The sequence below is a fragment of the Poecilia reticulata genome, linkage group LG11, assembly GCF_000633615.1.
Source record: "Poecilia reticulata strain Guanapo linkage group LG11, Guppy_female_1.0+MT, whole genome shotgun sequence".
Classification (NCBI taxonomy): Eukaryota; Metazoa; Chordata; class Actinopteri; order Cyprinodontiformes; family Poeciliidae; genus Poecilia; species Poecilia reticulata.
This window is the reverse complement of record NC_024341.1, coordinates 18,003,398-18,016,212: the sequence shown is the minus strand read 5'-3', so window position 1 is coordinate 18,016,212 and position 12,815 is coordinate 18,003,398. Positions and strand designations below refer to the sequence as shown.

The 12,815-nt window shown below is 36.2% G+C and overlaps 1 protein-coding gene across 1 annotated transcript in view; it reads left to right on the top strand.

Moving 5' to 3' along the window:
• The first annotated feature begins 3,716 nt into the window (after positions 1 to 3,716).
• The window catches only part of hsf1 (heat shock transcription factor 1), a 17,294-nt gene continuing 8,195 nt past the window's right edge, over positions 3,717 to 12,815 (top strand). The window contains exons 1-9 of the mRNA XM_008422362.2: positions 3,717 to 4,162; positions 6,703 to 6,811; positions 6,925 to 7,061; positions 9,935 to 10,059; positions 10,278 to 10,353; positions 10,514 to 10,575; positions 10,773 to 10,851; positions 11,618 to 11,739; positions 11,817 to 11,999. Coding sequence (XP_008420584.1) covers positions 4,040 to 4,162; positions 6,703 to 6,811; positions 6,925 to 7,061; positions 9,935 to 10,059; positions 10,278 to 10,353; positions 10,514 to 10,575; positions 10,773 to 10,851; positions 11,618 to 11,739; positions 11,817 to 11,999 — 1,016 coding nt within the window. The 5' untranslated portion in view covers positions 3,717 to 4,039. The remainder of the gene's footprint in view (positions 4,163 to 6,702; positions 6,812 to 6,924; positions 7,062 to 9,934; positions 10,060 to 10,277; positions 10,354 to 10,513; positions 10,576 to 10,772; positions 10,852 to 11,617; positions 11,740 to 11,816; positions 12,000 to 12,815) is intronic.

Sequence of the window (12,815 nt, the reverse complement as noted above, 5' to 3'; positions counted from 1 at the left end):
GAGCGTGGAACCCCAGGAGCACCGAGGCTACAACTGCACTCTCCTCTAAACGCTAGAAGTCACCTCAGTCACCAATGAGGGCCACAGACCCCAGATGGCCCATCTGCAACTGCCCCAAGACAGCAACAAAGTCTCAAGGGACAGTTTGTTTAATAATAATAATAATAATAAAATGCAGGTGGACTTTGGGGAAGTGTATTACCCACAATTCATTGCTGCATGTGACGATTTCAGTTAAAACGCCACATGCGTCACACAAAACGTAAGAAAATGCAAAGAAAATAGCATGACAAGGTCCACAGTATAGTACTAAAAAATTTTATATGATAAATTGAGCAAAAAAAAGAAGAACTAAGAAAATAGACACAAACTAACTGAGGAAAGTAAAACAAAATGTTACAAATGCAAGACAAATTTAAAATCTAAAATTAAGATATTAAAGATTGGCTTTTGTGATGTTACAATTTTTAAGCACTCTTTGAAATAAAATTGTTTCCCTTTAAAAATTGAGGTGATTTTTAGAAAGCAGTACTCTGGGTGGTGCTGTGGTGGTGCAGGTGCAAAGCATGACCCACGTATGGAGGCCTTAGTCCTCGTGGCGAGGTCACAGGCTCGATTCCTGGCCTGGCGACATTTGCCTCATGTCTTCCCCCTCTTTCCTGCCAGACTACTTTCAAATAAAGGCCACAAGAGCCAACCAGTAATAGATAGCAGCAATTGTAGGGGGAAAAAATTAGCCAAAGGATTGAAATGTTAATATCATAATTTAACTCTTCATTCCCTGCCATGAGACCAAATTTTATTAGATTAAAACTTAAAGATAGAAGAGATTTCTTGTGCAATATTCAGTTTTGAAAATGTTCCTAATGAAGTTGCAACTTAAAAAAGGTTTATTGTCTTAAAATCTCAGTCACAAAATGCGCAGGAATTTATATTTAATTCTTATGTCTTTTGCAGTAGGTCATTAGTTGATGACATTATGAAATTAATATTTTAAATTTTTGTTGGAGTGGAATAGAAAGCTCTTGTCATTATTTTGTACTAATACGATTTTAAAACAAATGTTTTCTGCTCAGACTAGAGGGGAAGAAAGCTGATGTCAGAGTTTCTGATGACTTAATTGTAACATTTTGGTCTACGAAGTCATAATATTCATAGTTTCTTTTAAGAAGGACATTTTAGTTACATTAGTCTTTTTATTTTTCACAACAGCATAAGGTCTTTTTTTACATTTTTTAAATATATGCCATTTATTTGTCCTTAACTTGATCTTGGTTAGCACATTAGCTCCACTTTAAACCAAACCCATTTTTAGCTGCATGAAAAAGATGCTTTTGTGAGTAAAAATCATATCTAATTTGTCAAATCTCTGACTATTAAATTGAATATCAGTACATTTTAATGTTTAATTTTTTTTGCCATCTTGGAAATATGGCAACGTTCACAGAGCAAGCTCTGTCTGTCGCAAGAAATAAAATAATAAAAACAGAAAATCAGATTTCAAAAGTAAAATGTTGAAATAATCTTTGTTTCGCTCTGTTCAACATTGAATTTTCTGTATTCAACAAGTCATAACAAAACACTCTTGAACAGCCAAATATCTCCAATAATGACTTAGGAAAACAAAAATACCTTTACTGTACATCTAATATGTATTTTTTGTTGTACTTTCTAGCAGCACAAATGCCTAAATATTGAACAATGCCTGTTTAACTTGAAGAACTACAAATATTTCAGAGACTTTAACAAACAAAAAATTCAATACTGGGGGAGCTTGACCATTAAAGTTTTTGCTCAAAATGCAATTGTTATTGCACGTTGTTCTTGTAAGACTGGAATGAAATAATGAAATAAGTACAATTTTGAAAAATAATGAATCACATTTCATTGGACCACACTTTCTCCCGTGTTCGCCTTTCCAGGCCATCGATTGGATTATTGTTTGAAAAGACGATAATTTCTCTAATCAAAAGACAGATCCCAGTTTGAACCAGAAGAAACCAGAACCTGTGCAGATGAAAGAAGAGGAGCCAGAACATCAGAAGAAGCATTGGAGCTCTGCATAAGTGAGCATCAAGAGCAGCTTGAACTGAAGCAGGAGAATGAAGACACATGCCCTGTGACTCCTACTCATGTTAAAAGGACCACAGTAACTCAGAACCAGATAGGAACCAAATCCTCTCTCAGGAAATGAAAAAAACTGAGAACCAGAATCAAAAAGAAAAATCTCAGAAATATTCAAGAACAAAGCAAGGTAAAGAGCTGAAACAAAAGAAGAAAGGTCAGAAAACCTGTTGTGACCATTTTTTTAAACTCAAAATATGACCTTGACTCAACACTTGAAAAGCCACACAGCTGAGAACTGTTTTCCATGTATGACATGGAAGCTGTTCTCTCGTACGGTTTGCAGCAAAGGTTTTCCTCCATAAGTCAACTGGACTTATCACATGAGGACTCACCCAGATGAAAGGCCTTTTCCCTGTAATACCTGTGAAAAAACTTTTAGATCACAAGATACATTGAAGAAACACATCAGAGTTCACACAGGTGAAGCCTTTTCTGTGTGTGACCTGTGGAAGGAAAACCTGTTAACGTCTCATTAAACAATTCCTACAAACCAGAAGCCTATTTTATGTACATGTGGAAAAAGCTTCACTATAACAGCTCATTTTAAAAGGCGTGTCAGAATTCACACAGATTTTCTTGTACAATTTGTATTGAACACGTTGTAATGTAAGCACCAGAAGAAGCATTAATAACAAGATGGAGGCCAGAATAAGCCGTCTACTGAACCATCTTTCTTTACCACCTGCTATGAGTGACGCATAATAAACATTTGGAATGTAAATTTAATTTTATTTTATTTTTTTACATTCTGTGATTGTAATGGTCACAAAAGTCATAATCTCTTGTACAGCAATGACTGGATTTAATTTAGATTTTGTTTTCAAATGCAGATGTTGCAAATGGAAGAAATGTGAACATTTACATTTGCAAAAATATATTTTATAGTTACGTTTCACACTTTGTTCCACATGTCTGACATGACATGTTTTTAATGTAAGCTGGACTGCATTTAGTTCATTTACATACAAATAAATTGTACTGAACACATTCAAAGTCTTTTATTGAACTACATCAGGTTAAAATGATAATAAAAGGTTATTTTGAGTACTTACAGTCCTACAATATTGTAATAGTTTAAAAACATCCAGTATTGAAAACACAGTAGCCCAAAAGCTTATGGTAATTGTTTCTGGTAGTTGTTGAAAGTATTGTTCAAATCCATCAGAGAACAAAGTAACCCGTTTAAACCGTTATTTTCTAATCCCAAACAGTTTGACAAGCTATATTAATAATATCATAAACCACATTCACATACACACCACTTCAGTTTTGCTTTAACAGGGTATTATTGACTTTCATTATTTTTGTCTGGCCTTATTTTAAAATTCTTTATATGACAAATTTTCTTTTTCTTTTATTTCATTGTATTGTGCAATGAAATAGGTAAATGATCACTTATATTGTCTGGTAGGACTCCACCGTAAAAAGCATTTCCTGTTTCATTTGTAAAAATATGATCAATTAGAGTAACAGTACTGTTAGAAATTATGTTGAAAACTTACACTCGCAGAAATATAAATGCGATTTAACCCTTGGAATCTTGTTAAAATTACGAATAATCCACATTGCGGACGTGACATAACGTTTTCTTATGACGTCACCTGTACGCGACAGAGAGACAGCCACCTAGCTACGCAGTTGTTTGCTTTATCGGATTTGTTGGAATTTTCCACTACGGAGTTTGTTTACAATCTAGTTTAGAGTACCGTGTAGACTGGCGGATAATATATCAAAACAAAACTGGGACGGAGCATTTCGAGATATACTTGCGATCTCTCCGGGGCTACGTGTCGCAGTTCATCCGTTTTTTTGTTTTGGACTTTGGGGAGCGGATGGGGTTAACTAGCTGTTAGCATCGTTCGGTTAGATAAGCTACTGGAGCCCGGAGCGGGGTTAGCCTTTAGTAGTTGAGATGGAGTTTCTTGGAGGACCAGGTGCAGTGGTGGTGAGCGGTGGTAACGTCCCGGCCTTTCTTACTAAACTGTGGACCCTTGTGGAAGACCCGGAGACAGACCCTCTTATCTGCTGGAGCCCGGTACTCACCTCATCAAACCTAGCTTAGCTTAGCCTAGCCTAGCCTGGTAAAGCTAACTCCCCACGGGTTCATTAGAGTTCTCAAACAACAGATCTTAGACATTATTTACGGAACAGAACACATTATTTGTTTATTTTGTTTTATTAAGTGATGCTAATTATGCTAACATTGCCTCTTGAGGCAAATTCATCAAGCAGGTTATCTCGTTAGCTTTTAGGTAATTAGATCCAAATCTTGTAAAGTATTAAGTTTATTAGCGCTACATTTTTGGGTTTATTGCTTTTAAAAGGATTGTTTCTTGATATATTTAAAAATCTCACATCCTTAGGTATAGGTGTACTTGTTTTATAAGTGATCGAATGTATTAAATTCTTCACAAAATTGTTAGTTTTCTGTATTTTAGGTTGTACTTAACCAATACTTTTATTCTGAAATAGCATTAATAGGATTCAAAAAATGTGGCAGTTATGATGAGCAATTTCCATTGCTCATCATAAATAAGATGAGATGTTGTGTGACTATTTTCTTATTGTCTCATTGTGTTGTGTCTACCTTTCAGCTTTTGCTCCTTGTAGTTTACTATCTGTTGCTCAAGAGAAATGGTTGGTACCTATTTTAGTGTTGCTGAGGACACGAGTACAACAGAAATAACTTCAATTAGTGGGAAAATTTAAGTTTACAAACAGCAAAATGACAGACAAAGCGAAGCATGCAGCTCCACAAAAATATGGAAACAGAACTAAGAATAGCACACTGTACAGGGAATGGAAATTTACAAAATAACAAAATACTGTACAATAAATTAACTGTTCAGACTCTAAAAAAGCCAATTTGCTTAAAGTGCAACACACTCGGAGCATTAAAGAAGTCAAGGTTGCATGAACAAAATCCTCCTCTCATTAAATCTTTTCTACCCAGAATTGAAGTGATAGTTTTAGCTTCATCTGGTTCAAATGAATAAAAAAAGAAAATCTTCTACTATGCACCTTTTACTGTCCAATTATTTATCCCAAAAATAACAAACTGATTAGTAAAAAGTATTTCTTTAGCTTCAACCTTTCAGATTCAACCTTTGCCACAAACATTAACTAAAGGTACGTTGCATTTTAGGAAATATCTTTTTAATTTTCTCATTCAAGATTATTTGCATCTTTTGATGTAATTCTAATATTAGTTTGAAAAAGAGGTTCCTGATAAACTGCTGAGTGTTTTATCGGTTTAATCATCGGAATACTTGATAGAATAATCGATTACTGAAATAATTGTTAGTTGCAGCTGTTGTTTTTTAGTTGTTTTCCTTTCTTTTTGGCCATATCCTTCTTATCTTGTTTGAGTTTTTCTTTCCTTTTCTGTGTCCTTCCTTCTTTTCTTCTCTTTCTTATGTCCACCCTTCACTTCTTCTGTCCTTCTTTGTGTTTTTGTTTCCATCCATCTGTTCTTTCTACCTTCTGTAGGACCTTTCTTTCGTCCAGTTTCTGTTTTTTGCTGGGATCACATGCAAACTCTCCTTTCTTATTGCATATTTTCCATATATGTGTATCAAACATTCCTGGAGGAGAGCAAGATAGTTGGCTTGTGGAGAAAAAGTATGTTTTTGTCAGGGTTGTATTTAAGTATGTTAAAGTTGTGCATTGTTCCTGCATGTTCTGCAGATTGATCGATTTAGAGCTTTCTAATTGCAGTGGAAGATGTTGCTTTAGGAATAAAGTCGTTTTCTCTTGTTTAAGTCTTTGCTTAACTTTACTTGCTAAAATCAAGCAACTAAAGTGGCACAATTTGATTTAAATGTTTTTTTTTAATAGTTTAAAATTTTCACCCATAAAACTCATAAATTGAGTTTAATCATAAACTTTCTGGGAAAAAAAAGTCAAACTTTTGACATTTGGGATTTCCTGAGTTTCAAAAGTTGAAAATTGTCGACGTTTGAAATTAAGAAATGTTTCTGAGATTATTCTCCAAATTTCAGAGTTTTTTTTTTTTTGGCAAAATTTTCTACTTGTTTTCCAGAATGGCCCTTCTACGCCGTTGCAGATCTCACATGTTTGATGGTTTAAAAGGGAAGCATCTAATTTTCTGTTTCTTTTGACTTCGGTTGAACAAATTTATTTTCAGTAATAACAGGATTTGGGTCAGTTTGTTTCAAAACATTTGCTTTATTTAGCCAAATGTGATGAAATAGATAAAAGCTGATTTTGTTGCAGAAAATCTCTGAAAAGATCTGGTTCTACCTTCTGTTAAAACTCTCTTATAAAAAGACAAACGCTTTGTGTTGTACTTTTCATTCTCCATTGTTAAATGACAAATTAAAAGTCTCAATCTGCGTCAACAGGCCAAATTTGTATCATCAGTCCCCCAGGTCGCGTTTTGGACACCTATGTCTTAAGATACTGTGTGCAGTTTTTAGTTACTTTATGCTTACATAAAATACATATTTTCACAGAAGTTATTTATTGGATAAGTTTTTGTTCTGTTCTTTTGGTGTTGCTCCTAGTAACAATGATTTAATCTGCCTGTCTGTTTTTTTCCCCTGTTTTCTTCAGAGTGGAACCAGCTTCCATGTTTTCGATCAGTGTCGGTTCTCTAAGGAGGTTCTACCAAAGTTCTTCAAACACAACAACATGGCCAGCTTCATTCGACAGCTCAACATGTGTAAGCATCAGATCCTCTAAGAAAGAATCCCGTCTCACAGCTTCTTTTATGGCGATGCTGTCAGATTCTCTGGGGAAATGGTTGAAATGCAGAAAGTCTCTGTTGCTCTGCAGATGGTTTCCGTAAGGTGGTGCACATCGAGCAGGGCGGCTTGGTGAAGCCTGAGAAAGATGACACAGAGTTCCAACATCCATTTTTTGTCAAAGGGCAAGAGCACCTGCTGGAGCACATCAAACGAAAAGTCACCAACGTAAGCAGCTGCAGATACACCTGGACACACCACTTTAGAGATCATTAACTTCCTGGCTTAGGTGGCAACATTTTAAAGTTCACGACTCTGTAAAACTTTGATTTTGCATAGACCAGGTCTTATAATTATAAAATCTCTGATGAATAGGTCAAAGTTTGTTTGGATCAATACTAAAACCTGGAGGACAAAGGTGTGTGGTAACACCAAAGAGGAAAGACATCAGTACTGACCAAAGAGAAACAAGGATTTCATTGACAAAGATTATACACTGCAAAAACACAAATTTTGTTGTCAAATTTTTGTCTAGTTTCTAGTTCAAATGTCTTAGTAAACTTGAAGTAAGACAAAACTAACTCATAAGTAACTTTTCAGCAAGATACATGAGCTTGTTTTAAGCAAACAATTCCTTAATATTGATGAAAAAGTTCTAGTTCAACTGGCAGATTTCTGTTGTATCATGAAAAAAAATGTCTTGCTGTAACTTAACAATGTAACTAGAATTTTTTCATCAATATTGAGGAATGATTTACATAAAACAAGCTTCTTTTTCTTGCAGAAAGTTACTTTCAAGTTAATTTAGTCTAATTTTAAGTGTAGCAAGATATTGTCACTCGAAACTAGAGAAAAATCACAGAGCAAGGTTTCGTTTTTGCAGTGTGTCAGGATTAAAAACATTAATAAAACTCATCGAGTTTAGATGTCCAAGTAAGTTTCCCAGTGATTCCAGAGAAACCACAAAGAATCTATTATTAGATTTTAGTCTCTACGGACTTTAGTCATGATGTTGAATCTTGTTGTTCCTGACAGATTGATGGGAAAATACTTTCAAAACAAGCAACCAGCTTAAGTTCACTGCAACAATTCAGAATATTTCCAGTCTGGGATTAATAATGTCCACCAATCTGTTTTTTAAAGCTGATTATAGTGAAAAACATGTTTGGTTTTATTGAACAATAGTAAAGATGAACAAACGCAACATATTGGCTCAAAACTACTTATCCAGTTTGCAGTAAAGTTTAGCTGTATCTAGAGGTGTGCCGATCGATCGGCCACCGATCTTAATTGGCCGATTTTCGTGAAAAAGTGTATGATCGGTGATCGCCGATCACGGGCTCTTGTTGCCGATCACACAAACCGATCACCTGCACCTCATTTCTCAGCCTGCCTGTGCAGCTGGTCTCCTCTTTCCTTCACACTGCGCAAACGCGCAGCAACAAATCCTAAGCGAAGAGGAACTATAACGCACTGAGTGAATGGGAAAGTTTGCGTGTTGCGGCGGAAAATTGAAGCTCGTCAAAATGCATCGGCCAAAATGCATCAACACGAGGAATCTAATATGGCATAAAAACAATGCCATACTTGAGGAGTTTGGCTACATCGAGGCTCACTGCAGTAAAAAAAGACATATGGAGGATCAGACAGCAGGTAAAGCAGCGCACAGCTACAAACACTCACCTGGATTAGCATGACGGTCAGAAAGCTAAACAACCCGCAAAATTATTTAAGTCTTCGAGCTGCGATGTAAGACGCTGGTTCTGCTCTCGCTGTTGAACCGCTGCTACGCGCTACAGGTAGTAATATTTGACAGACGGAGCGCCGCTTCTGCTCCACCTGGTAGTGACTCTCACACCAAACCTCTGCTTAAAGCTGCAGCATCTAACTTAAAAAAAATAAATTTTACATATTAAAACTTTCGCTGTCCTAACATGAGACAGATAATCTCTAAAAAAATAATCGATCTCCTCCCTGCTCTGCATAATTACTTCGCTCAGTCAGAAACAGCCACTCAGAACTAGCAGTAATCAGCTAGCCGCCATGCTATCAGGAAGTTTTCATTCAGTAACTCTGGATTGTTTATTGTAATGGAACCTGTATTTGTCTTTGAATGTTAAGTTTTATACTTTAATTTTTTTGGCAATGTTGAGAGGTTTTATTTTGGCTCTTTGCATTATTTAGAGCCTTCATATGTTTTCAGTCTGTTAAAAATAGTATTACCGATAGCAGTACAATTTGCACAATGCCTGTCTTTTTTCTTGGAAAAAGTTAAAAACAATTTTTTGTCTAAATTAAGGTGAATTCATGGTTCCTTTTTCCACATAATGTAACCGGTAGTGCTTTTGATTAAAAAAATAATAATTATGTGATCGGTATCGGTGATCGGTATCAGTGATCGGCCCTCATGGGTGATCGGAATCGGTATCGGCAGGAAAAAAACTGATCGGCACATCTCTAGCTGTATCCATTATTTTTCCTTTAAATGTTCCCCTGATCGCACTTTATACTAAATGTATGTATTACATTGCAAAATAGCAAATTTTAATTTAGTCATATTAACAAAATTGGCTGAATGATAATTATTGTGATAAAAGATGATGTTGTTGTTCTGAGATCATTTTGGCATTACAATGCAAGTTTAAGTAAGTATAAAATACTTCACACCGGAAGTAGATGTTTTAAATATCTAAAATAAAAGGCAACAATCAAAAACAAATAATAAAGCTGAAGTAAAAAAAAACACACAACCGAAACCAGACAGAAAATGGATTGTGAAATCTCTATGATTAACGTTGCTCTTCAGAAGATATTAATCATCAGAATGGAAATTATTGCGCTTATTTAAATTTGTAACATGATTAATTGAAACATGCTTATTTAAATGTCATTCATGTATTTAGTATTCAGAAAATACCGAAAATTGACCAAAGTTTGTTTTGCGCCGTTACCCTCCTCTCTTTTCTGTTTACCTTGAAAACGCTCAAATTTCACCGTTTACAAACCACCCACAAATGCATAGTAGTATGGTGACACAACCACTCTCCCTTCCAGTTTCTCCCGTCTCCACGGTAACAGAAAATCCCGCTAAATTGTTGCAGGTGTCATCAGTCCGTCAAGAAGAAATGAAGATCTCGACAGATGAAGTCAACAAAATCCTGAGCGACGTTCAGCTGATGAAGGGAAAACAGGAAACCATCGACTCCAGGATCATCGCCATGAAACAGTGAGAATCACAATCTGCTCACACGTTTACGCTGAAAAAACAAAGTAAAGTAAAATGCAAAAACTGATCTGATCCTGTGATTCAAAAGCTCCCAAGTCTTACAAATTAGGTTGTTAATCAGTTTTTTCTTCTTGTCAGAATTGATTTTAAAAAGTTATTTTTTTCCCCTGTCAACAGCTCACCTTCCTTTTATTAAGCCCGATGTTTTTCTGTTTCAGTGAGAATGAGGCTTTATGGAGGGAGGTGGCCAGTCTGAGACAGAAACATGTGCAGCAGCAGAAAGTTGTCAACAAGGTAATAAAATATAAAATTAGTTTAATAAATACGTAAGGGGGAAAATGAAGAGCAGCACGCCTCATTTCTTTATAAATATTGTAATGTTGGCACTGAGCCACATTATCACAGTTTAATAAAGATGCTGAGTGAACTAATGATGAACTCTCTTTGGTTTCAGCTGATCCATTTTCTGGTGTCTCTTGTCCAGACCAACAGAATCATGGGAGTCAAGAGGAAGATGCAAGTTTTCTTCTAATACAGCTTCAAACCTGAATAGAAATACTAAATTTCTACATACTGTAAATTCTAGATGACCTAAATAGATTAAAATATTTTAATAGTTTAGATTGTTACCACAGATATGAAACGTGATTGTCTGACACAGATTTAGATGCAGTTTTTATTGTATTTTTTATTTTTCGTTTCTCCACCGGCAGACCTCTGATGCTCAATGACTCTAGCTCCGCCCACTCTGTGCCGAAGTACAGCCGATCCCTGACGCTGGAGCACATTCAGGTAATTCATCTCATTTTGTACTGGTGGTGGAAAGTATTGAAATATATCTTAATTACAGGTTTTGAAATAGCAATATTTTTAAACTCACTTTCATTTTGGCTGAGAGCGGAGATAGTTGGTAAACCTGGAAGGTTGCGGCTCAGGTTTGCTTGGTGGAAATACCATGAAGTGGGGCTGCATATGTAAATCTCGTGGTGGTGATGAAATTGGTGAATGCTGATCTGATGACATCAGGTGGGATTTTGTCTGCTTTTCTCTCTTATTAATGTTTGCTTTAACCTTGAGCATTTTGAGTGTTGAGCAGCGCCACAGGGAGGGTGATTGACAGCGCTAAGACCCACCTCTTGTCTCTGATTGGTTGTTTCTAGTTAGCACTGRGAGATGGGCTCAATCTTTTCACACATTATCTGTCTCTTGTCATGACATAGTGACAGTTTCATCAAATATGTAAAAAATATTTCTTATAAAAGCTACATATGTAGTTCTTGTGGCAGCCATTTTGTTCTCTCACACTTTGGTCAAGAGTGTCCACATATTTTCTGTTTGTTAGCATCAGAGCGATGGGTTGCTATGCGGTGTGCTTACTAAGATGGTATGGATCACTTTCGATTCAGACTTGTGGGAACTATGAATTAGTAAAAATCAATTTTTCTGCAGCAGCTTTGATGTTCAGGTGTCTCTATGTTACATGTTGGTACTTAAAGGCCATGAGAACTGAAGCTTTGACCATCGTTGATCGTCCTGATGAGTCTGCTTGTCCTTTCAGAACGCAGCCGCCAATCTCCTCTCACCGGATTCACCGCTGAATTCTGGACCGATCATCTCGGACATCACAGAGGAGGCGCCGTCCTCCCCAGAGGACACCACCACCGACTGGACCGACCTGGAGTGAGGACCAATGAGACTAGTTTACTGGTCCAGCCTGTTCATGCAGATGTATGCAAGACTTCCTTCTATGTCTGCAGAGAGAACCACACGACTTTTATCAAGGAGGAGCCTTCCAGTCCCGAGGTGGAGGAGTGTCCTGTTCTGGAGGTGGAGCAGGATTCACTCCCAGCAAACGTCGACACGCCTCTGTCCCCCACCACCTTCATCAACTCTATCCTTCAGGAGGAAACGCCGCTGCCGCAGGTCACCTCCTCCCCCTCCACCACCATCACAGCTACCACCACCAAAACCCCAGCAGGTAGACATGGTGATATACAGGACCTGGACAAGCATTCGCACCCCTTTAACTGTGTTATTGATGCATTTTGTTGAAATTTRAAACGATTAATCGGATTAATTGCAATTAATCAATTAGTGAAATAATTGTCAACTAAATTAGTAATCAAATAATCATTAGCAGGAGAATACAGACTCTAAAAARACTTTACAAAAATATATATAGTGTGCATTTAAGATAAGAGAAAAAACATTTTTGTTTAAAAATGTTCTACCCAGAATGGCTCATATGGAATAGTTTTAGCTTCACGTGGTGGTTCTGATATACAAGTTGTAAATGATTATTTTATTAAAGAAAGAATGTGAAAAGTGGACATGTTATGGGRAAAATGGAAATTTTGGTCACTCTATGTTATGCTACTAGCACTTAGTCGTCCACAACTCACTGGTGCAAGTTAGAGCTTTGCACAACACAAATAATCATTGAATCATAGTAAAGCATAATTTAACAAATCCTCAAGGATTTTTAATAATCAAGGCCTAGAATCATTTAATGAATCTTTTCATCCCTAACCATTTTTAAAGAAATATCTCTTTCTCAAGAGCTTCATAGCTGTAACATTTCAGGTTTGTAATGTTTAAAAGTTGGAAAAAAATGTCTGATCTTTTTTTTTTTATATCTACTTTTTTTTATCATTATTATTATTTTTAATCACATTGAGTTCCTATGAAATTAATATAAATTCGTGGTTCCAACAGTTTAATATGTGAAAAGGTTCAAGGAGTATTAATATTAGGGG